Consider the following 26,780-nt stretch of genomic DNA (forward strand, 5'->3'; position numbering starts at 1 on the left):
TGTAGCAGGCTTTCCAGACTGCTGTTGAGAACTGAATTGAAACAATTAAGACTGGTCATCTTTGACAGTGTACTTTGTATGCCTTTTTCTTCCATATTAAAAATAGTAAAGTTAAATTTATTTGCTTTTTATTTCATCCCCGTTATGATTTCTGAACTGACTGATACAGAATTTTTTTTTTCACACTCTCACCCAGGCTGGGGTGCAGTGGTGCCATCTCTGCTCACTGCAACCTCTGCCTCCCGGGTTCAAGCAAATCTCCTGCCTCAGCCTCCTGAGTAGCTGGGATTACAGGCATGCGCCACCACTCCCAGCTAATTTTTTTGTAATTATAGTAGAGACGGGGTTTCACCATATTGGCCAGCTGGTCTCAAGCTCCTGACGTAAAATAATCCTCCCACCTCAGCCTCCCTAAGTGCTGGGATTACAGGCGTGAGCCACTGCGCCTGGCCGAGAAATATTTTCCTAATATGATATATAGTATGAGCTCTCTTGAAAGTAGCATATGAGAATTTTGAAGAGAATGAATATATTGTACCCCCTAAGAAGAAGAGCAATGTGGAATTTTTAGTTTGTTTAATCTACCCATTGCTGTTGAAATGGTGGTGGTAATAGGTACAGGTAGACTTCAAAGGAGGAAAGTGTTTCTTTGTCCCCTCAAACTTGATCACATTAGAGAGAATGAGATATAGAGAAATTCAAACATTTCTGGAATTTGTCTTTGTATCATTGAACCATAGGACTGTGGTAGATTATATAGTGCTCCTAGCTTTCTGATGCTTGACTCTAACATTGATTGTATATGTATTGCAAATTCAAATTTCCCAGTTTACTTTGGAAATACCATTATAGAGAGTATTCTTTATTGGCATTTAGTAAGGTATGAGTGAGTTCATATTCGATAGTTGGACTGGGCAACTTGCCTCTAGCAATGTGAAACTTGGTGTATGTAATGTAATCTTCAAATCATTATGTAGCTGACTTGAAGAACTTTTTAATATAAAGTTTAATGTCAAGATTTTATTCAAATTACCGTTCTGCTACTTACTGGCTGTGTGACCTTAGGCAGTTTGCTTTATATCTGAATGTCAGTTTCTGTATCTGAAGAAGGAAGTGATAATTCCCATCTCATAGGGTTACTGTGAAGATAAAATAACCTCAAGCTCTGTAAACTACTGACATAAGGATTTAATTTGTAAAGTTACTCTTCTGTACTACTAAAGTAAAACTAGTTTTCCAATAGTTTGTTGCAGGATAAGCAGTTTCACTTTTGTTGACAATATGTGATGAATTTACTTCTATAGTTCAATCACAAGTGAAAATGACCATGTAAGCATGTAGCATTCAGATAATTTTCATAAGATTACTGAACATAGGCCAATATTGGTTGTATAGTAAACTGTAAGGGGTGCAGTGAGAAGACGTTAGACTTTAAAACTGAATTGTAATTTATTTAGGATCTCATTGTCATATTCAATACAAATAATATTTTTTCCGCTTTTTTCACTTTTAGTATCGTTACCCCTGTGAGTAAATTACATTTTCGTGTGTGGAGTCACCAGACACTGAAATCTGATGTTTTGTTGGGAACTGCTGCATTAGATATTTATGAAACATTAAAGTCAAACAATATGAAACGTATGTATGTAAGACTAATAGAAATTGCACTTAGCTGTTTGTTTTTCTGGAAGAAATTTGTGTGCCAAGCATGCATAATGACTCATGTTCACTCATACTTTTAAGTTTTACTTGTTATAGGATGAACAGATAGAAGAATTTTACAGTGTTGAAAGTATTCTGAGTAACCTTGGTTTGGCCATTCATTTTGAATTCAGTATTTTTAGTAAATATTTATTTACTTAGTAAATAGATATCAGTAAAGTAATACATAGTTAATTGTGGAAAAACTAAAATATAGAGCAGAGATGAAAGAAAAAATAAAAATCCCACTTCAGAGACAAATCCAATGAATATTTTTACAGATTTCCTTTTCAAATGGTTTTTTTTGGGAGGGACATGGGGAGACAAGGACACACTCTGTTTCCCAGGCTGGAGTGCGGTGGCTATTTATAGGTGCAGTTGCAGCACAGTGTAGTCTTGAACTCCTGGCTTCAAGTGATTATCCTGCCTCAGCCTCCTGAGACTGAGACTAGGCGGGTACCACCACATTCGGCTTTAATTAAATGCTTATTTTTTAAAATGTCCTCATTTTATGTGGTTGTGGTTTATATAATATGGAAATATGTGTAGCTTGTTTTAATTAATATATATTAATTATATAATTATGTATTAATAAAACACATTTTTTCTACCCCTCAACTATCTAAAACATACTTCTAAGAATTTTCTCATTTAGGGCTTATTAGATATAATTTATCCTTAAATTATGTTTTTACTCAATTTAATTCAGGTATGTATTGCTAAATAATCTTTATTCTTATGCTGACCCATTTTATACTATAGTCTTACAAGGATGGAATGAAAATAATAAACGATGGACATACTATTTTACATCATGGATATGAAACATTAACAAATTTTGTCCTTTTTAAAAGATACAGTGTTTTGGTGTCAAAAGTACTCAAACCTTGGGTGAAACAAAGTTAAACAATTTATATGCACATATAGTTATATTTTCTTGGACATCACATATTTAACAGTTAATTTTTAACAGTTAAGATGCCTTAACTGGGGGGAAAAAGTGACCATTTTTTCTGTAACTTTATTTTCTTCCAGTTGAAGAAGTAGTTGTGACTTTGCAGCTTGGAGGTGACAGAGAGCCAACAGAGACAGTAGGAGACTTATCAATTTGTCTTGATGGGCTACAGTTAGAATCTGAAGTTGTTACCAATGGTGAAACTACATGTTCAGAAAGTAAGTGACCACTTTTTAAGGTCTTTAATGATCCTTCTTAAATAAAATAGCCATTGTAGTATGCTGTATGTAATTATTTTGATTTTTTTTTCAGATTAATAAAATGTTTTTTTCTGGCTGGTGTGGTGGCTCACGCCTCTAATCCCAGCACTTTGGGAGGCTGAGGCAGGAAGATTGCTTGAGCTTGGAGGTTGAGGCTGCTCTGAGCTGTAATCACGTCACTGCAGTCCAGCCTAGGTGACAGAGTGAGACCTTGTTTCTTTAAAAAAAAAAAAAAAAAAAAGAAATGATTTTTTTTCTTTTTAAAAAACAGACACTGATCACTTTAAACATTTTCTTTTTAGTTTAATCTACCCATTGCTGTTGAAATGGTGGTGGTAATAGGCACAGGTAGACTTCAAAGTAGGAAAGTGTTTCTTTGTCCTCTCAAACTTGATCACATTAGAGAGAATGAGATATATTCGTATTTCTATGAATAAAAGCATGTATATTTTTACATAAGTTGAAAAATTAGCCAAATAGAAGTTGAATCACATTTGGCTCTGTGAGTAATGAGTTGATTAATATAGTATTTATTCTATAGGCCCACTATGGCAGTTCATATGGGTTAGATGCCACACTGCCAACTGTGCCAATGGCAGACAAAATTTATTGTCTGTAGCAGTGTGTGGTTGAGTTTAAATATGAATTTAAAACTTTTTTTTTTTTTTGGTACAGAGTCTTGCTCTGTCACCCAGGCTGGAGTACAAGTGGCATGATCTCACTGCAAGCTCCGCCTCCTGAGTTCACGCCATTCTCCCGCCTCAGCCTCCCCAGCAGCTGGGACTACAGATGCCCGCCACCACGCCCGGCTAATTTTTTTGTATTTTTAGTAGAGACAGGGTTTCACCGTGTTAGCCAGGATGGTCTTGATCTCCTGACCTCGTGATCCACCTGCCTCGGCCTCCCAAAGTGCTGGGATTACAGGTGTGAGCCAAGGCGCCTGGCCTTTTTTTTTTTTTTTTTTTTAAAGACAAGAGTTTTGCTCTTGTTGTCCAGGGTGGAGTGCAATCTCGGCCCACCGCAACCTCCACCTCCTGGATTCAAGTGATTTTCCTGTCTCAGTCTCCTGAGTAGCTGGGATTACAGGCATGTGCCACCACGCCCAGCTAATTTTTTTTTTTTTTTTTAGTAGAAATGGGGTTTTTCCATGTTGATCAGGCTAGTCTCGAACTCTTGACCTCAGGTGATCCGCCCACCTCAGCCTTCCAAAGTGCTGGGATTACAGGCGTGAGCCACTGCATCCGACCTCTAAATCTTTCTTAACACTGGACCACACAGCCATTACAAGCTGAAATCTATTTACCATTCCCCTTCTGCTTCTGTAGGCTACACTTGCAGGGATACCTTTTGACAATACTAATTCATTATATGTGCATTCTGATTTAGTGGTGTGTGTTAAAGAAAAATAAACTGTGTGGCACCTTAGTGGCTACACAGCTAGCATATTTAATAAAACTTTTTCCTGCTGTTTTTCCCATCAGCTATTTCCATCACTTCCTAATGTGCTAAGTGTATTTTCACTTGAAACATAGATTTTAGAGGCCTGAAGACAATGAAAGAGCAGATTAATGGATTTCTTGATGAGTTTGACAAAGATCTTTTGGTTTACTTAGAAACTGCATTATGAAACATTTTGCAGCTGTCAGGTGCTATTCTTTTTCTACTTTGTTGAAAGACTTCCTACTTCCTTTTTGACTGATGACTTTTAAAAATAACAGGACAGGCTGGGCGCAGTGGCTCACCCCTTGATCCTAGCGTTTTGGGAGGCTGAGGCAGGAGGGTTGCTTGAGCCCAGGAGTTCAAGACCAGCCTAGGCAACGTAACAAAACTCCGTCTCTGCAAAAAATTCAAAAATTTGCCATGTGTGTGGCATGTGCCTGTAGTCCAGGTACTTGGGAGGCTGAGGTGGGAGGATCACTTGAGCCCAGGACTCAGAGGTTGCAGTGAGCCAAGATCACGCCACTGCACTCCAGCCTGGGTGACAGAGTGAGACCCTCTCTCAAAAAAAAAAAAATAAAGTAGCAGGACCTAATATATCTTCCAGATTAGTTCTTTGGGGCTAGTGAGGACGGAAAGAAATTTCTGAAATGGTTATACTGATTTGGAGTTAACACTGACTATTGTTCACAAGAACTCTCTAATAGTCACATTTTTCTATACAAAAATTGGAAGTCTGGAAGATAAAATACAAGTTATATTGTTAAACTGCCTTAAACCTCAGTATTTATAGTGTCCTAAGCTTCGCCCCCCAGAAGTTGAAACTAATGTAAAATATTTAATAATTGCTGGGCGCGGTGGCTCTCGCCTGTAATCCCAGCACTTTGGGAGGCCGAGACGGGCGGATCACGAGTGCAGGAGATCGAGACCATCCCGGCTAACATGGTGAAACCCCGTCTCTACTAAAAATATTAAAAAATTAGCCGGGCGTGGTGGCGGGCACCTGTAGTCCCAGCTACTTGAGAGGCTGAGGCAGGAGAATGACGTGAACCCAGGGGGCGGAGCTTGCAGTGAGCTGAGATCAAGCCACTGCACTCCAGCCTGGGCGACAGCGAGACTCCGACTCAAAAAAAAAAAAAAAAAAGAAGTAGAATATTAACAATATCATTGCATCCACCTGTATTTTTCTTCCTATATCATTCCTTTTCTTTCCTTTAGAGATAATCACTATTCTGAACTTTGAATTTATCATTTCTGTGATCTTTAAAAGTTTTATCCTATGTGTGATATATAAGCAGTACTTGTATGTTTCTCTTGAGCTCTATGAAAATATCAGTGTTTGCCTTTTTATTTATTTTTTTGAGTCGGAGTCTTCCCACTGTCACCCCGGCTCGAGTGTAGTGGCGCGATCTAGGCTCACTGCAACCTCCGCCTTCCGGGTTCAGGCGATTCTCCTGCCTCAGCCTCCGGAGTAGCTGGGATTGCAGGCATTTGCCACCACACCCAGCTAATTTTTAGTGTTGCCTTTTTCTTTTTTTGAGATGGAGTCTCACTCTGTCGCCGAGGCTGGAGTGCAATGGCATGATCTCGGCTCACTGTAAGCTCCGCCTTTCCGGTTCGTGCTATTGTCCTGCCTCAGCCTCCTGAGTAACTGGGACTACGGGCCTTTTAAGATTTAGTCATTTAATTGTGTCTGTAGGTCATTCACTTTTACTACTGCATAGTAATCTGTTGAGTGAATGTACCGGGTTTTAAGATTTTTATATCAAAGGACATTTGCTTAGCCTTTTTTTTTTTTTTCCATTATGAACAGTGATACATTGAACATTTTTGCGTATGTTTATTAATAAACAGATTTAACGTTTATGTTGGGTGTATGCTTGAGAGTAGAATTGCTGGGGTATTTTTATTTTCAGCTCTACAGTATTTATTGCTTCTTCAAATATGCTATTTGTTAGGATTTTTAAAACTGAGATGAAATTTACATAACATACAATTAACCATTATATAATGAGTGTACACCTTAGTGGTGTTTAGTGTGTTGATAATGATATACATCCACCATCTCTCTCTAGTTTCAGATCTTTCTTGTTACCTGAAAAAAAAAACATTTCTTTCTTCTCCCAAGCCGTGATAACTACTAGTCTGCTCTCTGTCTCTATGGATTTGCCTATTCAGGATATATCACATAAAAGGAATCATGTGACTTTTTTGTCTGGATTCTTTACAATAATGACTTTGAGGTTCATCCAATTTGTAGAATGTGTCAGTACTTCCTTCTTATGTCTGTATAATAATTCTACTGTGTATATATGTGCCACAACTTGTTTGTCCATTCATTCATTGATACACATTTGGCTTACTTCCGTTTGGCTGTTACGAATTATAAATAATGCTGCTATAAGCATTTGTGTAGAAATATGTTTTCATTTCTTTTGGATGTATACCTTAGGAGTAGAATTGCTGATGCTTGTTTTTGATAGTTTCTCATTTCTTCCTTGTAACTTTTTTTGATACATCGGATTTTTTTTTTTTAAACGTTCTCCATTTGGTAATTCCAGTGTCTGAAATCCTTGGGTATGTAAATGGTTTTTTGTCTCTTCCTCATTGAGGTTTGTTTTCATTTGCATTTGTTCTTCGATTGCAAGTTTATATTTGATCTTAATCTGTTGGAATCTTAAGGGCCTAAATTGGGGATTCTTTGCCCCAGAGAAAATTTCTTTTGCTTCTGCTAGTTGCTAGGGTGTACCACTGAACTGGGAACACTTCACCTCCTTTTCTACATATGTATTTCTAAAATGGATCAGACCCTTACCAGCCTAATGTGGCAGGCTCTGGTTCAGCACCCCAGGTTTGCTGCTGACCCAAGGCTTTCTAATCCATTTGAGGATTGAAAATGGCCCTCTGGGTAACCTAGTTTTTCACATTTGCTCACTGCAGACTTGTGTCCATTCACTTTGTTTTTTTTCTTTTTGAGACTGGATCTCGCTGTGTTGTCCAGATTAGAGTTCAGTGGCTATTCAGAGGAGCGGTTATAGCACACTGCACCTTTGAACTCCGGGCCTCGAGGAGTCCTCCTGCCTCAGCTTTTTGTGTAGCTGGGACTTCAGGTGCTCACCACCACACCTGGCTTCAGTTCACTTTTTTGTTTTTGAGATTGCTAGACATCCAAGAAATAGGAACGATGTGTTAAACTGCTTTACCTAGGAGCTAGTTATTTTGTGGTGGGAGGGCAGGCCATTTTGACGAGCTTAATGAGTAGAAGATACCTTTGTAGATCTTCCAAAGTTTCTTGTGGGTAAAACGTGCGTTTAGCAATCTGAAAAATTTTCTTGAGGAAATTTAGATTGGGAATACCTTTAAAAGGCAATACATTTGTAAAATGCAGTGGTTAAGAACAACCATTGTTCTCTTCTTGGACGTTCATTGTATAGGTGTTAGATTTTTTTTGTTGTTAACTATTCTCTGGTTGTAAGCAGAGGATAAGATCTAAATAATTTATGCCATTTCATAGTTATGGCTTCACTTTATATTGGAGTGAAATAAAAGAATGAATATTCCAGGCATAGTGGCTCACACCTGTAATCCCAGCACTTTGGGAGGCCAAGGCAGGAGGATCACTTGAGTCCAGGAGTTTGAGACTAGCATGGACAACATGGTGAGACTCCATGTATTCAAAAAAATTTTTTAAAAATGTAGCTGATTTTGTGGTGGCATGCATCCATGTATCCTCCCACTTGGGGAGGCTGAGGTAGGAGGATTGCTTGAGCCTGAGAGGTTGAGGCTGCAATGAGCTATGACTATGCCACTGTACTCCAGCCTGGACAATGCAACAAGACCCTTTGTCAAAAAATATATATATATATAGAAGAAAAATGACCCTTGTTTAGACTTTCCTAATGAGATGTAAATTTTGAGAAATAATAGTTATTATGACTGCTTATATGTGCTAGCACTGTGCTAGATGTTTACATGTTTAATTCTTACAAATAGTCTATGAGGTAGGTGTCATCCCCATTTTATACATGCAGGAAAAGGTATAGGAAGTCAAGTATACTTTTGTAAGGTCACAAAGTACGTAATAAAGCTAGGATACAAACCTAGGCAGTGTGCCCTCAGAATTCATGTGATTAAAATACTGTTCTTTGTCACTGTAGTGAGAAAGTTTAGAAGTAGCAAATCATGGTTGACTTAAATGGAGTATTCCTAATGGTTTTCTTAATTTTGAGAAAAGTGAAATACTAATAGACACATTTTAGTAACTTATGCTGGATAGTTTGTTGTGGTTTTCTGATTTCATTTGTGTCACATTCATAAGCCGTTTTAGGGGACTGTATTCCATATTAAAACATTCTTAAACTGGAATTTACCCTTTATAGCCAAAATGTATTTCATTGTACCATTTTTTTTTTTACCACTTTAACATCTTTATTGAGTTCTATTTTATACAACATAAAATTTACCCATTTCAAGTGTATAGCTTAATGAATTTTAGTAACTTCAGTGAGGGATTCAACTATCACTGTAATTTAGGTTTAGAACATTTTTATCCCCTCAGTAAAATCCCTCTTGCCTGTTTACAGGAGCTTCCCTTCTCACTGTCAGCCACAGGTAACCACCACTAATCTATGTTTTTTTTTTTTTTGAGATGGAGTCTTGCTCTGTCGCCCAGGCTGGAGTGCAGTGGCACGATCTCTGCTCACTGCAACCTCCGCCTCCCGGGTTCAGGTGATTCTCCTGCCTTAGCCTCCCGAGTAGTTGGGACTACAGGCGCCCACCACCATACTCAGCTAATTTTTGTATTTTTAGTAGAGACGAAGTTTTGCCATGTTGGCCAGGCTGGTCTCAAAGTCCTGACCTCAGGCAATCTGCCTACCTCGGCTTCCCAAAGTGCTGGGATTATAGGTGTGAGCCACCATGCCCAGCCTTTATTTTTTATCTCTAAAAATTTGTGTTTTTCTGAACATTTGTATAAATGGAATCATAAAATATGTGTTTTTTTGTGTCTGGCTTCTTTCACTTAGTGTAATGTTTTTGAGGTTCATCCATGACACAGCGTGTTTCATTAGTATGTTCTCTTTTGTTACCAAATAGTATTAATTCCATTCTATAGACAACATTTTATTTACATACTGTTTTAAAGATATATATTTCTAGAGTGGATGAGACATTTACCAACTTTGCTAAGTATGGTATAGTATAGTGGTGACTCATTTTTTTTTTTAATTAATTAATCCACCAATTATGCTTTGTTGTAATATGGTAATGATTTCACTGTTTTAAACTATGATTCTATCCAGGGACTATTGTTCCTTTACTAAATGAACCTAGATGGTTGAACTTGAGTTCTTGTTTCTGCGTTTGATAATTTTTCTTTCTCTTTCCCTGTTTACCATTTGTTTTTGCTTCTTTAAATGTACCTACCTTTAGCAGCCTCCCTGCAACACTTTTTTGAGATGGGAGTTTTGCTCTTGTTGCCCAGGCTGGAGTGCAATGGCGTGTTCTCGGCTCACTGAACTTCTGCCTCCCGGGTTCAAGCGATTCTCCTGTCTCAGCCTCCCAAGTAGATGGGATTGCAGGTGCCTGCCACCATTCCTGAGTAATTTTTGTATTTTTAGTAGAGATGGGATTTTACCATGTAGGCCAGGCTGGTCTTGAACTCCTGACCTGAGGCGATCCACCCACCTTGGCCTTCCAAAATGCTGGGATTACAGGTGTGAGCTACTGCACCTGGCCTCTCCAACACTGTTACAGTAAAAAGATCTTGACTGAATCCTAAGAATATTTTCCATCAATAAAGCAAGAAGAAAATATGAACATTGGGGCGTTAATTTTTGGCCACTTGGATTCCCATTTGTGGCTTTCCTAATTTTTAAGCTGTTTTCCAGGCCCCTGCATAAGAGAGATGTTATGGGTTTTTCTATTTCTGGAATCAATTTTATTCTGCTGGCGATCAGCACTTTTTTATGAGGTATTTGGGATACAAAGATGGTTAAAACACTAGGCTCAAATTAGAGTTAGACATATCTTAAAAAAAGGCAGGAATAGTAGTGCATGAGTGATATACCTTTAGTAATTAACATCCCTTATCCATTAATTATTAAGCATTTGCACAAAATTTTGGTAGACTTTTTTTGCAGTCATGACATTTTTCCTTTTAAAGTCATGTTGGAATTTAAGTTACAGTATGTTCTTTATTACAAAGATTTACTAAAAGGCTTTGCTTACATGGCATGTTTAGAAAAAAAGCGTGAAAACTACTCTCCTGAAACTCATTTTCTGTTTAAACTTTGATGTTAAAGGTGCTTCTCAGAATGACGATGGCTCCAGATCCAAGGATGAAACAAGGTAAGCATTCGCTGATTGCTTACCGCAGAATGCAGAGAGATAGATTTCCTAAATACTCATTTTAGTATAAACTTCAGGTTCATGATACAAGAATAAATGAGTGTCAGAAAGAATTCAGAACTGAAGAAGGGAAGTATTTGTGAAAGATTGAAGGCTCTTAGCTTATTGGATTACAGCTATCTGGAGTGGGCTATGGATAACCAAATTGTTGATACTTCTTTTACTTGTAGAAAATATACTGGCACCTTTTCAGAGGCAGGACATTCTAAACCCCAGAGCCATCATTGGGCTGTTAAGTTTCTTTTTCAGAAAAGCTGAGATAGGAGCTTTACACGTATGTGAAGGTCACTACTAGCTGTGGTATCATCTGGGCCTTCATTAGAAGGGGTAGAGCTTTGTACCAGTTGTTTGCTGTTAGCCTAGGTTTAGCACTTGCATGTATCTATCTGTCTTCAAGTTTGGACCTCAATGTGGGGAAAAGAAAGAGCGATCAGATTGTACTGTGTCTATGTAGAAAAGGAAGACATAAGAAACTCCATTTTGATCTGTACTAAGAAAAATTGTTCTGCTTTGAGATGGTGTTAATCTGTAACTGTAGCCCCAGCCTGGTGCTCACAGAAACATGTGCTGTATTGAATCAAAGTTTAATGGATTTAGGGCTGTGTAGGATATGCCTTGTTAACAATATGTTTGCTGGCAGTATGCCTGGTAAAAGTCATCGCCATTCTCCATTCTCGATTAACCAGGGACACAATGCTCTGTGGAAAGCCTCAGGGACCTCTGCCCAAGAAAGCCTGGGTATTGTCCAAGGTTTCCCTCCACTGAGACAGCCTGAGATATGGCCTCGTGGGAAAGGAAAGACCTTACATCCCCCAGCCCGACACCCGTGAAGGGTCTGTGCTGAGGAGGAGTAGGGAAAGAGGGAGACCTCTTTGCAGTTGAGATAAGAGGAAGGTTTCTGTCTCCTGCTCTTCCCTGGGAATGGAATGTCTCGGTGTAAAGCCGACCATTTGTTCTGTTCTGATAGGAGAAAACCGCCCTGTGGCTGGAGGTGAGATATGCTGGCAGCAATACTGCTCTGTTACTCTTTGCTACAGTTAGATGTTTGTGTAAAGTGAAACATAAATCTAGCCTACAAGCATATCCAGACACGGTACCTTTCCTTGAACTTATTCATGATACAGATTCCTTTGCTTACATTTTTCCCTGCTGACTTTCTCCCACCATCACCCTGTTGCCCTGCCACACTCCCCTCGCCAAGATAGTAAAAATAGTGATCAATAAATACTGAGGGAAATCAGAGACCAGCGCTGGTCTCTTGGGCCCACTGTTCTTTCTCTGTACTCTGTGTCTGTGTCTTACTTCTTTTCTCAGTCTCTCGTCTCCACCTGATGAGAAATACCCACAGGTATGGAGGGGCAGGCCCCCTTCATCTAAAAGGTGTTGAAAGCCTTGGGCTATGTGAATTAACGTAGACTGCTTATTGGTTATCCTGGAAACTGGTAACAGCATATAAAATTAGGAAAGGAGATGATTCTGCTTTTAAAGCAGTCAGTGGCATGTCTTAACCACAGAGTGCAGTGATTATAAAATTCCATTTGATTCTTTGTTTTTCTCAAATTGCATAAGCAGTGAGTAGGAAGAAGATGATGAACCACGGGAGGAGGAGTCAGAAGGGGAGAAGAATGAGAAAAGTAATGTCATAGACTGTAAGGGAAAATTATCCACAAAGGTGAGATATTACAGTGTCAGATGTTGCAGAGGAGGATAGGTGAAGCAAGTAGAACAAAATACTGATGGTTGTTGAAGCTGTCTTGGTAGGTACATGGGAGTTTATTATATTAGTCTATCTGCATTTGTCATCTATGGGTTTTGTTTTTGTTTTTTTTGGTTTTTTTTTAAACAGAGATTCGCTCTTTCACCTAGGCTGGAGTGCAGTGGCGTGATCTCAGCTCACTGCAACCTCCATCTCCCGGGTTCAAGTGATTCTCTTATGTCAGCCTCCTGAGTAGCTGGGACTACAGGACACACCACCATGCCCGGCTGTTTGTATTTTTAGTAGAGATGGGGTTTCGCCATGTTGGCCAGGCTGGTCTTGAACTCCTGATCTCAAGTGATCTGCCTGCCTCAGCCTCCCAAAGTGCTGGGATTACAGGCATAAGCCACTGTGCCTGGCCAATATATGGAAGTTTTTTTTTTTTTTTTTTTTTTTTTTTTTTTTGAGATGGCGTCTCACTCTGTCACCCAGGCTGGAGTGCAGTGGTGCGATTTTGGCTCACTACAACCTCTGCCTCCAGCGTTCAAGCGATTCTCCTGCCTCAGCCTCCGGAGTAGCTGGGATTACAGATGCCCGCCACCACACCCAGTTAATTTTTTGTACTGTTAGTAGAGACGGGTTTTCACCATGTTGGCCAGGATGGTCTCAATCTTCTGACCTTGTGATCTGCCCTCCTCGGCCTCCCAAAGTGCTGGGATTACAGGCATGAGCCACCGTGCCCAGCCAATATATGAAAGTTTTCATAATAAAAAGTTAAAGACAACTTATCAAGATCTTTAGGAAAATCAGTTTGTAAAGCTGTTGTGTCTTACCTAATAGATATCTACCTTCACATTTCTATGACGAAGAATCATCTAAACTAGTCTCACAAGAGGTAGAATTTTAAGGAGCAGTAACTTCTTGCCTAGAAAAGAACAGATACTTTTATTCTTCACTGTGATTAAACTCAGTGGGGTCGGGCGTGGTAGCTCACACCTGTAATCCCAGCACTTTGGGAGGCTAAGACAGGAGGATCACTTGAGCCTAGGAGTTTGAGACCAGTCTGGGCAATTGAGTGAGACCTCATCTCTACAGAAAACAAAACAACAACAAAAAAATTAAAATAAAAAACAATAATTAGGCCTGGTGGTGCGTGCCTGTAGTCCCAGCTGTTGGAGTGGGGAGGGCGCCCAAAGTGGGAGGATCACTTGAGCTGGGGAGTTCAGTGAGCTGAGATCATGCCAGTGTACTCAGCACGATGACAGTTAGACCCTGTCTCAAAAAAAAAAAAGCAATAGGACAGGTTTAAAAAATTACATATTTATCTGTAGACTGAAGTCTCCTATTATGTCTCTTATGTCTTTTTTTAGTATGATTATTTTTAGTAGAAGATTTCTTGAATTCCTGAAAGTTCCCCCATAAAATGTTTTAGTATTTCAGTTTGCATTGGTCATTAACCTCTTCTTTTACACAATAAACCTGCATCTTTGCATTAATAAGTGGGTATGTGATCGGATTTTATATGTTGATTAAAAGGTTCTGTTATGCCAATGTGTTGTTGCTTGCTTGTTTTCTGCAAGTCTCTTTCTTAAAATATTTTCATCAAACCACTTGTACTCTGGACATCTTTAAATATCTTATAAAGGCATTGCTGGATCCCCTACTTAATGCTATTTCATCAGTGCTTTTTATCTTCCTACGTGAATCATTGTCATAAATAATTTGGGGAACAATGTCTTCTAGGTTTCTGAGACTGCCTGACAATCTTTGAGTACGTCTTTTGTGTTAAGCATAAGTTCCTGTGCATCAGCTTTTATTCCAGAGCACACACACCTTTGAGATGATGGGTTTGAAAAGCATTTTGTAAACTGTCAAATGCTGTTTAAATGTTACTACACAATTATGAGTAGTAGTCATAGCTGTGACTGCCTTTTCTCCTTTGCTTTTGTTTGCAGATTTCATGACTATAAAACTAAAAGGCAGGGCAGTATATATTTAGTGGACAAGGGCTTCACATCCTTCCCTCCATCCCCATAGTTATCATTTAGGAAGTTTACTAATAGCCTTAGGTTATTTTAGCTTTTGCTCTTAATTCAAGCACTGTCTGTATCATGAATGTATTTGTTGATCTGTTTTCCCCACAGCATGTCAGGATGTTTTATGTTTCTCAGTGTTGTCTTCTGTTCATTTATTTATTTATTTATTTTTATGAAGTACCAAGATGATTGGTGCCTGATTTTCAAGATTTTGTCATTAGATGTGCGTTTTTTAAAATTTATTATTATATTTTAAAGACAGGCTCTCGCTCTGTTGCCCAGGCTGGTCTCAAACTTTTCGCCTGAAGCAGTTGCCCTATCTCGGCCTCCCAAAGTGTTGGGATTACAGACATGAGCCATCACGCCCAGCACATGTGCCTTCTTGATTGTTCCTCTTTGATTTGAATATTTCTTATGACCTTGTTGTACTATAATAGCATTTTGGTTGTCTGAGATTCTCTATCCTGTCCATAACTTATGAACTTATGTGTAGGTCAGATGTATATGTATATTGAAATTAGCAGATGTTTGTAAGATTGTGGAATAGGGGAACAAAGATATAATGGCACATAATTAGCAGCTAATTGCTTTTTTTTTTCTTTTTTGTTTGAGCCTGTATCTCGCTCTGTTGCCCAGGCTGGAGTGCAGTGGCGTGATCTCAGCTCACTGCAACCTCCAGCTCCCGGATTCAAGTGATTCTGCTTCAGCCTTTTCAGTAGCTGGGATTATAGGCATGCACCACCACACCCAGCTAACTTTTTGTATTTTTAGTAGAGATGAAGTTTCACCATGTTGGCCAGGTTGGTCTCAAACTCCTGACCTCAAGTGATCTGCCCACTGTGACCTCCCAAAGTGCTGGGATTATAGCCGTGAGCCACCGCACCCCAGCCAGCTAATTGCTTTTCAAAGCCAATGGTGATGCTGGTTCCGCTGACAATTCTGTATACTGTATGGATTGCCGCATTGATTTTCACAATCTATTTTTAGTTTTAGCCTCACACTTTACTAAAAGAACTTAAACTTATTAAAATAAATAAAATAAACCGCCAGTACTATTTTAGTATGACCCTGCTTCTCAAACTTTAGAGCACATTAGAATCACCTGGTTAATTAGGTTTGGGGTGGGGCTCAAGATTTGCATTTCTAACACATTTCCATGTGATGCTGATGCTGCTAGACCAGAGTCTGCATTTTGAGAACACTATGGTTAGACACACACGTTTTTGCAAATTATAACTCTTATGGGAAATAACAACAGATAATGGAAACAGACTTCTTATATAATGGAAAATTATATAAGGACTTCCCCAAAGTCCAAGCATGCAGAATTCGCTAGAACTGTCACTCTGTCTTAATCTCATACCCTTTTATTAGAAAGATACTTTGAATCTTTTTTCTTTTTTGAACTGCTGTTGTTTTTATGTTTATTATTAGAAAATAATACATGATTATTTCAAAAGATATAAATTAAATAGTGTGTAAAGTAAAATGTATAAAGCCTTAATGGAAGAAATAATCTTTGACCTAAGACCTTAAAACAGAGTTATAAATTGTATACGCATGTCTTAGAGGAATTGGAGGGAAGAAGGAATTCTAAGGAGAAAGAAGAAAAACAAAGGTGGCGAAAAACACAGGTTGTTTTGTAGAAAATCTTTAATCACAATATTTGGCTAAAGATACAGTAATTTCAAGGGAAAAATGGCATTTGGTGATTTGAGAGTAGAATCAGTCCATTTATATTTATTTGCCCTTATATGATAGACACTATGCTCAACATGTCTCTTCTTTCAGTTAGTCCTTAAACGTTTATGAATTAGGTACTATTGTCTCATTTTTGTAGGTGATGAGAAAACAGGCTTAGAAAGGGAAAAGAACTTGCTTGAGTTAATAGAGTTAAGTGGCACAGTTGAACCTGGAACTGCCTTACCTTCAGAGCCTGAGCTCATAACTATCATGCTTTATTGCCACCCGAAGTTGGGATACAACTATGTGCTTAGCCATGTTATTTTTATTGTTAGATAGATTGGGACCAGATGGAGGTTTGCAGGTAAAGATTTATAGAATTTTTTTTTTTTTTAATGGAAAGGAATGCCTTTTAAAATAATTTGATTTTTTTGTTGTTTTGTTTTGTTTTTAAGACTGAGTTTTGCTCTGTCGCCCAGATGGGGAGTGCAGTGGCGCGACCTCAGCTCACTGCAACCTCTGCTTCCTGGGTTCAAGTGATTCGCCTGCCTCAACCTCCAGAGTAGCTGGGATTACATGCGTGTACCACTAGGCCTGGCTAATTTTTTGTATTTTTAGTAGAGATGGGGTTTTACCATGTTGGACAGGCTGGTATCGAACTCCTGACCTCAGATGATCCACCCTTCTTGGCCTCCCAAAGTACTGGGATTATAGCATGAGTCACCACGCCCAGCCTAAAATATTTGAACAGGAGACTGGGTGATCAGAACTCTGTAGGAAACAGTATTTTGACAGTGGTATATAGTTTGGATTATATGGTGAGTGAAGTTTGAAAGTCCTATATGGAAATTTGTTACAATAATCTATTGAGAGGTAATGAAGGCTAGAACTGAGGCAGTGATGGTGGAAGAGTAGAGGGAGAATGTGAAAGTGGGATCAACAGGACTTAGATACTGAGTGTCAAGAAGCACAGGGAGATAAAAAGTAAAATTGCCTTGGAAAGACAGCAGTATCATCCGTAGAACCAAAACCTAAAAGGGAGGGGAGACCACAGGAAGGGAATGTTTAGAGGAATGGGAGGAACCTGGCAGGGCACAATGGCTGACACCTATAATCCCAGTGCTTTTTGGGAGGCCCAAGAGTGATGATTGCCTCAGCCCAGGAGTTTGAGACCAGCCTGAGGGACAAAGCAAGACCCCATCTCTACATAAAATAAAAAATTAGCCAGGTAAGGTAGCATGCTCCTGTAGTCCCAGCTACTCGGGAGGCTAAGGCAGGAGGATCCCTTGAGCCCAGGAGTTCAGAGTTGCAGTGAACTGTGATTGTGCCATTGCACTCCAGCCTGAGTGACAGAGCAACACTGTCTTTTAAAAAAAGGAAGATAGGATGGGCCTTGGGATGGGAGAGTTATTCTAGATCTCTCGCATTTAGTTGATAATTTGATACTGGAGGATGGGAGTGAGATCAAGAGTAGAGATTGATTTGGGAATCGTTCTCTGAGATAACCTTAGAAATCATGGAGTTTGAGATCCTAGGGAAAAATCTGTGGAGAAAGAAAAGGAGAACAAGAACACAACCATAGAGACCTATATTTAGTGGATGGTAGGAAGAGGACAAACCAAAAAAGGGATGATGAGAAGTGGGAGTACAAGATTACAAAAGCACTGTCACAGAAATTAAGAGAAAAATGTTTTTTAAAAGATGGTAAATTTGGCCGGTGGCGGTGGCTCACTTCTGTAATCTCAGCACTTCGGGAGGCCGAAGTGGGCGATTCATTTGAGTCTGGAGTTCAAGACCAGCCTGGCCAACATGGCAAAACCCCATCTCTACTAAAAATACAAAAAAAGGTAGCTGGGTGTGGTGGCATGCACCTGTAATTCCAGCTACTCAGGAGGCTGAGGCAGGAGAATTGCTGGAACCCGGGAGGTGGAGAGTGCAGTGAGCCGAGATCGTGCCACTGCACTCCAGCCTGGGTGACAGAGTGAGATTCTGTGTCCAAAAAAAAAAAAAAAGATGGGACATTTAACAGTATCAAACGCTGCAAAAGAGAATTAAGTCTTAGATTAATAAGCTGGGGAAAACTGGCTGTTTGGAAAAAGAAAAATCAGGTTAGTGCCTTAGCTTATCCCAAGATGAGAGTAGATTCGATGTTGACTTTTAAATTGATTTTAAAAAATTAAACTAAAACCTCTAGAAGAAAATATGAAGAGCTCATTGCTGAATAAATTTTGCTATATAGAAATATAAAACTCTTACAATTTAAAAATGTAGTATCAAAAGAAAGGAAATATTTAACCAATATGAGATGCTCAGTATTCTCAGATTGTAAAGATGTCTTAAAAATAGGCAGAATTATTCCCTTATGATAGATAAATGTACAAAAAACATATATATATAGAGTTCATGAAAGAAACTCAAATGACCTGTAATTATATGAAATATTGTTCATCTTCAATTTAAAAAAGCATTAACATTTTTGCTTACCAAATTGGCAAAGATTTTAAAACTTTGTGGTGAAGTGGGTATTTTTTTTTTTTTTGCGATACATAGTTTGAAAATGTCCAGCAAATGGGAGAAAAGATCAATTATTACCTTTAAAACTATTTTTTAGGGCCAGGCACAGTGGCTTATGCCTATAATCCCAGTACCTTTGGGAGGCCAAGGCAGGTGGATTGCTTTAATCCAGGAGTTCGAGACCAGCCTGGGTGACATGGCGAAACCCTGTCTCTACTAAAAATACAAAAATTAGTCCAGAATGGTAGCCTGCGTCTGTAGTCCCAACTACGCAAAAGGCTGAGGCAGGAGAATCTCTGGAACCTGAGAGGTGGAGGTGCAGTGAGCTGAGATCACGCCACTGCATTCCTGGCTAGGTACAGAGCGAAAATCTGTCTCAGAAACCCAAAAGAAACACTATTAAAAAGAAACAATTTAGGCCGGGCGCAGTGGCTCACGCCTGTAATCCCAGCACTTTAGCAGGCCGAGGCAGGTGGATCACCTGAGGTCAGGAGTTTGAGACCAGCCTGGCCAACATGGTAAAACCCCATCTCTACTAAAAATACAAAAATTAGCCGGGCGTGGTGGCAGGCACCTGTATTTCCAGCTACTGGGGAGGCTGAGGCAGGAGAATCACTTGAACCCAGGAGGTGGAGGTTGCATTGAGCTGAGATGGTGCCATTGCACTCCAGCCTGGGGGACAAGAGCGAGACTTTGTCTCAAGAACAAAACAAACAAAAAAACAAACAAGCAACCAGTATTTTTCAGCTTTCAAAATATTTGCATGTTTTGACTTGGCTGTTCTATTTTGTAATCTGTCTAAAAAAGAAATCCAGGCAGGGCATGGTGGCTTACGCCTGTAATCACAGCACTTTGGGAGGCCGAGGTGGGTGGATCACTTGAGCCCAGGAGTTCGAGACTACCATGGTCACCATGGATAAACCCTGTCTCTACAAAAAATACAAAAATTAGCCAGGTGTGGTGAGGTGTGCCTGTAGAATAGGAGGATCACTTGAGCCTGGGGAGGTCGGAACTGCAGTGAGCAGTGATTGTGCCTGTGCACTCCAGCCTGGGCAACAGAGTGAAACAATGTTTCAAAAAAAAAAAAAAAAACCCCAAAAAGACTAATGAAAGAAAATGATTAAATTGTGGCGTGTCTATATATAATTTTCTACAGTCGGCCGGGCGCGGTGGCTCAAGCCTGTAATCCCAGCACTTTGGGAGGCTGAGACGGGCGGATCACGAGGTCAGGAGATCGAGACCATCCTGGCTAACACGGTGAAACCCCGTCTCTACTTAAAATACAAAAAAATTAGCCGGGCGAGGTGGCGGCGCCTGTAGTCCCAGCTACTCGGGAGGCTGAGGCAGGAGAATGGCACGAACCCGGGAGGCGGAGCTTGCAGTGAGCGGAGATCGCGCCACTGTACTCCAGCCTGAGTGACAGAGCGAGACTCCGTCTCAAAAAAAAAAAAATAATAATAATTTTCTACAGTCATTCAAAATGATTTTCAATAATTTGGGGGAAATGCCCAATATGTACTGAGTAACTAATCAAATAAAAACCCACCCAGAACATGAAACTGTTATACAGTATGTGATTGCAGTCATATCCAATGCAAAGGACTGACAAGAGATAGTCCTATATCTTGGTGGTAATTATCTCCAGGATATAGGATGGCAGATAATTTTTATTTTATAATTAGAGGTTACGTTTGTTCTTTGAAAGTCTGTTTTAAAAATTAAAATGGGGGCTAGGCACAGTGGCTCATGCCTATGATCATGGCACTTTGGGAGGCTGAGGTGGGCAGATAGCTTGAACCCTGGAGTTTGAAACTAGCCTGGGCAACATGGCAAGACCCTGTCTCTACAAAAACATACAAAAATTAGCTGGGCATGGTGGTACATGCCTGTATTCCCAGCTACCCAGGAGGCTGAGGCGGGAGGATCACATGAGCCTGGGAGGCTGAGGCTGCAGTAAACCATGACTGTGCCACGGCACTCTAGCCTGGGTGACAGAGCAAAACCCCAAAGGAAAAAAAAATTAAAATGCACTGACTATATTAACGGCATTTTTTTTTTTTTTAATGGAGTCTCCATTTCAAAATGGCTGCATTTCCAGCCCAGGCTGGAGTGCAATGGTGCCATCTTGGCTCCCTGCAACCTCTGCCTCCCAGGTTCAAGTGATTCTCCTGCCTCAGCCTCCCGAGTAGCTGGGATTACAGGCACACACCACCACGCCCAGCTAATTTTTGTATTTTTTTTTTTTAAGTAGAGACGAGGTTTCATCATCATGTTGATCAGGCTGATCTCAAACTCCTGACCTTGTGATCCTCCTGCCTCAGTCTCCCAAAGTACTGGGATTACAGGCATGAGCCACCGCACCCTTCCAGGCGTGAGCCACCGTGCCTGGCCAACTGCATTTAAAAAAAGAGTATAGTGAAGGAAAGGGGAATGGGAAACAGCTTGAGAAATAGATAGGATTGAGGAAACATTTTAGGTTTGGGTGATTGATTATATTTGTGGAGTAAGACAAAAGGTCTGTAAGAAAGGAATGTAATTAAGATGCAAGAAAGCATTAAAAGATGTTGGGCAGTCCTAGAGGATATAGTCTGCCATCCAGGACATAATAGGCAAATCATCCTTGAAGAAAGGGAGAGAGACTTTTTCAGACATGGGAAACAGATGAAGATAGTTAGTGGCACAGAGAAATTTTAAGGTATGGGAGAAAGTTGAGGGATAGCAGATAATCATTATTTTAAGGAAGAGGAAGAGTCAGGGATAGCTACAGATTGGTATTAGCAATTTGAGGAGATGGAAAAGGTTTGCAGGGGGCACTGGGGATGGGTCCAGGAGTGGATTAGAGATGTAGAAACTGATTGATTTCTAAGCAGTATAGATAACCCAAATGAAGTTGTTGAATAATGTCAACTGTAGCCAATGTTGGCTTGGTCTCTTTGACATAATCCAGTTTTAGGAATTTGAATACTCTATAATACAAATATATAGACTGAAGCACAATTTTAATTTTTTTCTATCTTTTGCCTAGGTCTGTATGATTGTATAGGACTTAGAGCTTTTTGTCCTACCAAATTACTAATTTCTTTATTCACATTAATTTTAATACCAGCACACTAATCTCATTGAACCCATGGTTTTACTACTAGGTTGGGTTGTCAAAATCATCCATCATTTATAATTCCCGAGCTCCCAGGAGTCTTGAGCTGTGATTTGTTTGTTTGTTTGTTTGTTTTTGAGACAGAGTCTTGCTCTGTTGCCCAGGCTGGAGTGCCGTGGTGCAATCTCCGCTCACCACAACCTCTGCCTCTTGGGTTCAAGCGATCCTCCCAGCTCAGCCTTCTGAGTAGCTGGGACTACAGGCGCATGCCTAGCTAATTTTTGTACTTTTAGCAGAGATGGGGTTTTGCCATATAGGCCAGGCTGGTCTCAAACTCCTGATCTCAAGTGATCTGTCCACCTTGGCCTCCTAAAGTGCTGGGATTACAGGCGTGAGCCACTGTGCCCTGGCAATTTCTTCTTTTTAATAAGAGGGGAGAAAAGAGTTTTTGTCTTAAATAATTGGAAGTGAAAATCTCTGACCTTATCTTTGCTGGGCCCAGTGGAAAATTTATCAGGATCATTTGTAGAGCAGCCTGCTCTTTAATATGCTAGTTTACCTAGTTTGTTTACTCCACTAAAATACACCTGACTTCTCAACTGGAACGTTCTTCAGCATTACTTGTTGGTCCGAGAAAATAGTAGTGGACAAAGTAGAAAAGGGATTAGTTGTGGTGAAAGAATTTCTGGGAGGGGAAGCAGTTGGGCAAGGGTGAAGGAATTGAAACTACTAGGGAAAGTAGCCTATGATTGAAGTTCAAGTGAGGCGTGAAGTGAGCTGATGAACTGTAAAGATTGTGGGAGGAGTTGAAGGTTGTGATGAGACTGAATAAAAGATATTGCAGGAGGCAGGTAGAATGAATAGGAAGTTGTAGTTAGAGGGATTTTAGAGTTCAAGATCTAGAAAGAGGAACAATTCTCAGTATCAAGGAAATTTAAGGAGTTGTATGGGTTATCAGATAATTCCATTGAAAAATTGAGATCAAAATGTTAGAAGGGTACATAGCATTGATGTTAAAATTCCCGAAATGTTAATCCCCAGCAACAAATCATAGCATTTTTGGAATCCAGTTTCTACTGTACCTTTATCATAGTAGATTTATCTCATGCACTGAATGTTCTCCCCCTCCCTCACATACCCCTAAAACTTGTCTAGCACTGAATATGCAATTTAGTATGAATTTTCTAGCTGAAAGATTTTTAGGAATCTTGTAGTCAAGATAATACATTTTAGGATTCATTCTTTGGTCATATAACTCATCAGTAGCAGAGTCAGAGCTAGAAACCTTAATTTCCCAATTTTCGGTCTATTCTACTAGTTGTTACCTGTTATTTAAAAAGCAGCAGGAACTCGTCTTTCAAACTAATTAGGAACCTCTTAAAATAGCATGGAGAGACAATATGCAGTCTTAAATGGTTTTGGAAACCTCAGTTAGAAGGGAAGCAGTGTCAAAGCTGACTCTTCCTGCATTCATACCATGTTCTGCAGGTAGTCAACACTAATCAGGTGCTGACTGCCAATTACGGAGTTGTCCCTCTATTAAAAATAAGCATTTGGGGAACCCCCAAAGTAGTGCTTGTCATAATTTACTCTCCACATATATAATCTGGGGATCTTGTTAAAATGCTAGCTCTGATGTAGTAGGTCTAGAATAGTTTTGAAGTTTGGGCATTTCTGACAAGCTCCTGTATAGTGCTGTCCTTTTGTTTTAAAGACCACACTTTGAATAGAAAGGCCCTAAAGGATTTCTGTGGTACATAGTTTGAAAATGTCTTTTAAAATATGAGGACAGGTACGCAGCAGCTCATGCCTATAATCGTAGCACTTTGGGAGGCCAAGGAGGGAGGATTGCTTGAGGTTAGGAGTTCAAGACCAGCCTGGGCAACATGGCAAAACCCTGTCTCTACAAAATAATTAGCTGGGCATGGTGGTGGGTGCCTGTAGTCCTACCTAGTTGGGAGGCTGAGGCATAAGAACTAGAACCTGGGAGGTGAAGGTTGCAGTGAGCTGAGATCACACCACTGCACTCCAGCCTGGGCGATGGAATGAGACTCTGTCTAAAAAAAAAGAAAGAAAAACAAAACTATGCGAGGAGAGAGATGTTAATTAGCTTGACTGCAGTAATGTTTTTCACTATGTATATCAAAACACACAGTTTTTATTAAAAATAAATCATTGCAATACACGTTTTACGAAAAATGATACTGCGTCTCTGTTTCTTTGTTTTGTTTGAGACAGGCTCTCACTCTGTCTCCAGGTTGGAGTGCAGTGGCGCAAGCTCAGCTCACTGCAACCTCCACTTCCCAGACTCAAACAATCGTCCCACCTCAGCCTCCTCAGTAGCTTCGACTACAGGCGTGCCCCACCATGCCCAGCTACTTTTTAAATTTTTTTGTACAGACAGGGTCTTGTCATGTTGCCCAGGCTGATCTCTCACTCCTGCGCTTAAGTGATCCTTTCACCTCAGCCTCCCAAAGTGTTGCAATTAAAAGCGTGAGCCACAGCACCCAGCCTCTGTTAGTTGAATCTATTAGATTTTATTTTGTTCAGGCTTATTCTGAAATTCCTAGGAGTATGGGTTAGTACCGTGTAGTGGTTTGGAGGTAGTACATACCAGAGCCTTGGCGGAGACATGTGCAGACTGGCTACTTATGCCCTTGTTTCTAATCTATGACTAGAGCCCCTCTGGAAGGAAAAGGAATCAACTATATTTAGCTAACAGTAGCAGTAGCTTTCAGTCTGACATTTCCTGTTAGTGTTCTTCCCTCCTTTCTATCCCTCCAGTTGATGTCATTGCTTTGAATAAATGACAGCTCCTTTCAAAAAAGGTCTGTGGGTACTTCTACTCTAAATCACCAGCTTTGAACTTTTTGTGTACCATTGTACTGAGGCGGGGGATATCAGGGTCTAGTCCCTGGGAAATACGTGCACTTCATTCTCCTAGCATGGGAAAACCAGACCTGCCTCAAACTTGAATTAATATTAATAGCCAGTGGAAACCAAGAAACAACAATGGTAAAGTTATCTGTGCTTGTGATAAAGTAGTACCGTTTATAAGGATTTTGAAAACTTGACTTTGTTCCTATTAATATAGGGCCTCCTGAAGGCTTATTTGAAATACGAACCAGCATACCTAATAGTTCTGAATGTATTCCTATGCCCTCGGACAACCCATCACTCTATCTCTAGATGTTAAATTCAGGGAGTATTCATTATTTTTCTCTCCCCCTTTCTTTTCCCCTCTTCTTACCCAGACTGAGCACAAATGGATCAGATGATCCCGAAGATGCAGGAGCTGGTGAAAATAGGAGAGTCAGTGGGAATAATTCTCCATCACTCTCAAATGGCGGTTTTAAACCTTCTAGACCTCCAAGACCTTCACGACCACCACCACCCACCCCACGTAGACCAGGTTTGTATTCCAGCTCTCAGTACTCTCATAAATAATGTTCTGGTTGGCAATTAATTCTCAGGTAAGTGTCAGGAAATTCTTTTAGGTGAATTTTCTGCGTGTATTTTTACATTTAAGATTTTGGAAGAGAATGATCTTTCTGTAGGTAACCAAAAGTGCCTTTTTCCTAAGTTTTTATTCAAGGTGACGTTACTGAGGCAGTGCTCTATTGAGAATGAAAATTACATGTGCATAATATAAAGTATAGGCGGTACAGATAACATTGCAATAACATTGCACCTTTCTTACATGGTTTGTAACTATAACATAAATGTATTAAATAGTCAAGGATTTGGTTGCTTATTCCCAGTATATCCTTTAAAAAGTTAGTAAATGAAAACCCAACAATGCTAAATGACTCAGATTTTAAATAAAAAATACACAACAGATAAGCATATTTTAGGTAGTAAAAATGTGAACACCTACAGTTAGAGTATCCATTTCTCTGATAGCCAGAACAAATCTTTAATCTTATCTTTTATTATTTCTCTCTGCTAATAATGGGCAGGGAATGCAGTGTAGTTAAACCAAATATTACTGGAAAAGTACATTAGTTCTCTGCAAATCATTTTCTTTTTTTTTTTTTTTTTGAGATGGAGTCTCACTCTGTCACCCAGGCTGGAGTGCAGTGACCGGATCTCAGCTCACTGCAAGCTCCGCCTCCCGGGTTTACGCCATTCTCCTGCCTCAGCCTCCCGAGTAGCTGGGACTACAGGCGCCTGCCACCTCGCCTGGCTAGTTTTTTGTATTTTTTAGTAGAGACGGGGTTTCACCGTGTAGGCCAGGATGGTCTCGATCTTCGTGATCTGCCCGTCTCGGCCTCCCAAAGTGCTGGGATTACAGGCTTGAGCCACCGTGCCCGGCCTGCAAATCATTTTATATTTTTTGTAGAGATGGAGTTTTGCCATGTTGCCCAGGCTGGTCTGGAGCTCCTGAGCTGAAAGTGATCTGCCTGCCTCGGCCTCCCAAAGCGTGGGAATTACGGGCATAAGGCACTGCAACCACATCTTCCCCTTTTATAGATAATTTGAATAACAGTATATTGTGAGTCTTTAAGATGTCTTTATTATAAACTTGTTGACCTCCTCTAGACATTGTTTTGTCCACAAGTATTTCTTAAAGGTGTAATATATGACCAGTTACTATTTGTAAGAATATTATTGCTTATCAGTCAGACCTTCCATATTATTAACCAACATAAAAAATTGGTCTGTAATCTGCAGGGTTTCACAGGAAAGCAGTTTTAAAGAGCTGGAAAATTAATAAATGAACTTAAAATACCAAGGAATATTAATGATTTCCTATTCTAAAAGTTTTTATTTCCTATGACATCAGGAGATCAGAGAACCTGTACATGCTTTGTAATTAATAATGGGACATAGGGGTAGACAGGACCGAAGAAGTAAACAAGCCTATTAAGTGGCAGCGTTGGTTATTTCCATTACTTATTTCTTTAAGTAATTTTCACCTGTGTATCTACATCTTAAGTTTTATATTTGTCATCTGCCTTTTATTTGTTACAGTTAAAATTCTATCCTGAATTTT

General features: G+C 39.8%; 1 protein-coding gene across 9 annotated transcripts in view; it reads left to right on the plus strand.

Annotated features, from left to right (window-relative positions):
• The window catches only part of ITCH (itchy E3 ubiquitin protein ligase), a 139,087-nt gene that overhangs the window by 46,691 nt on the left and 65,616 nt on the right, over nucleotides 1-26,780 (plus strand). For 6 of the 9 annotated variants that reach the window (XM_031656670.1, XM_031656669.1, XM_003904827.4 and 3 more), the window contains 4 exons: nucleotides 1,514-1,638; nucleotides 2,737-2,874; nucleotides 10,656-10,701; nucleotides 25,039-25,196. In XM_031656670.1, coding sequence (XP_031512530.1) covers nucleotides 1,514-1,638; nucleotides 2,737-2,874; nucleotides 10,656-10,701; nucleotides 25,039-25,196 — 467 coding nt within the window. The remainder of the gene's footprint in view (nucleotides 1-1,513; nucleotides 1,639-2,736; nucleotides 2,875-10,655; nucleotides 10,702-25,038; nucleotides 25,197-26,780) is intronic. The other 3 variants (XM_031656672.1, XM_031656673.1, XM_031656675.1) reach the window with 1 other exon arrangement.

This window comes from Papio anubis, chromosome 16, assembly GCF_008728515.1.
Source record: "Papio anubis isolate 15944 chromosome 16, Panubis1.0, whole genome shotgun sequence".
Lineage (NCBI taxonomy): Eukaryota > Metazoa > Chordata > Mammalia > Primates > Cercopithecidae > Papio > Papio anubis.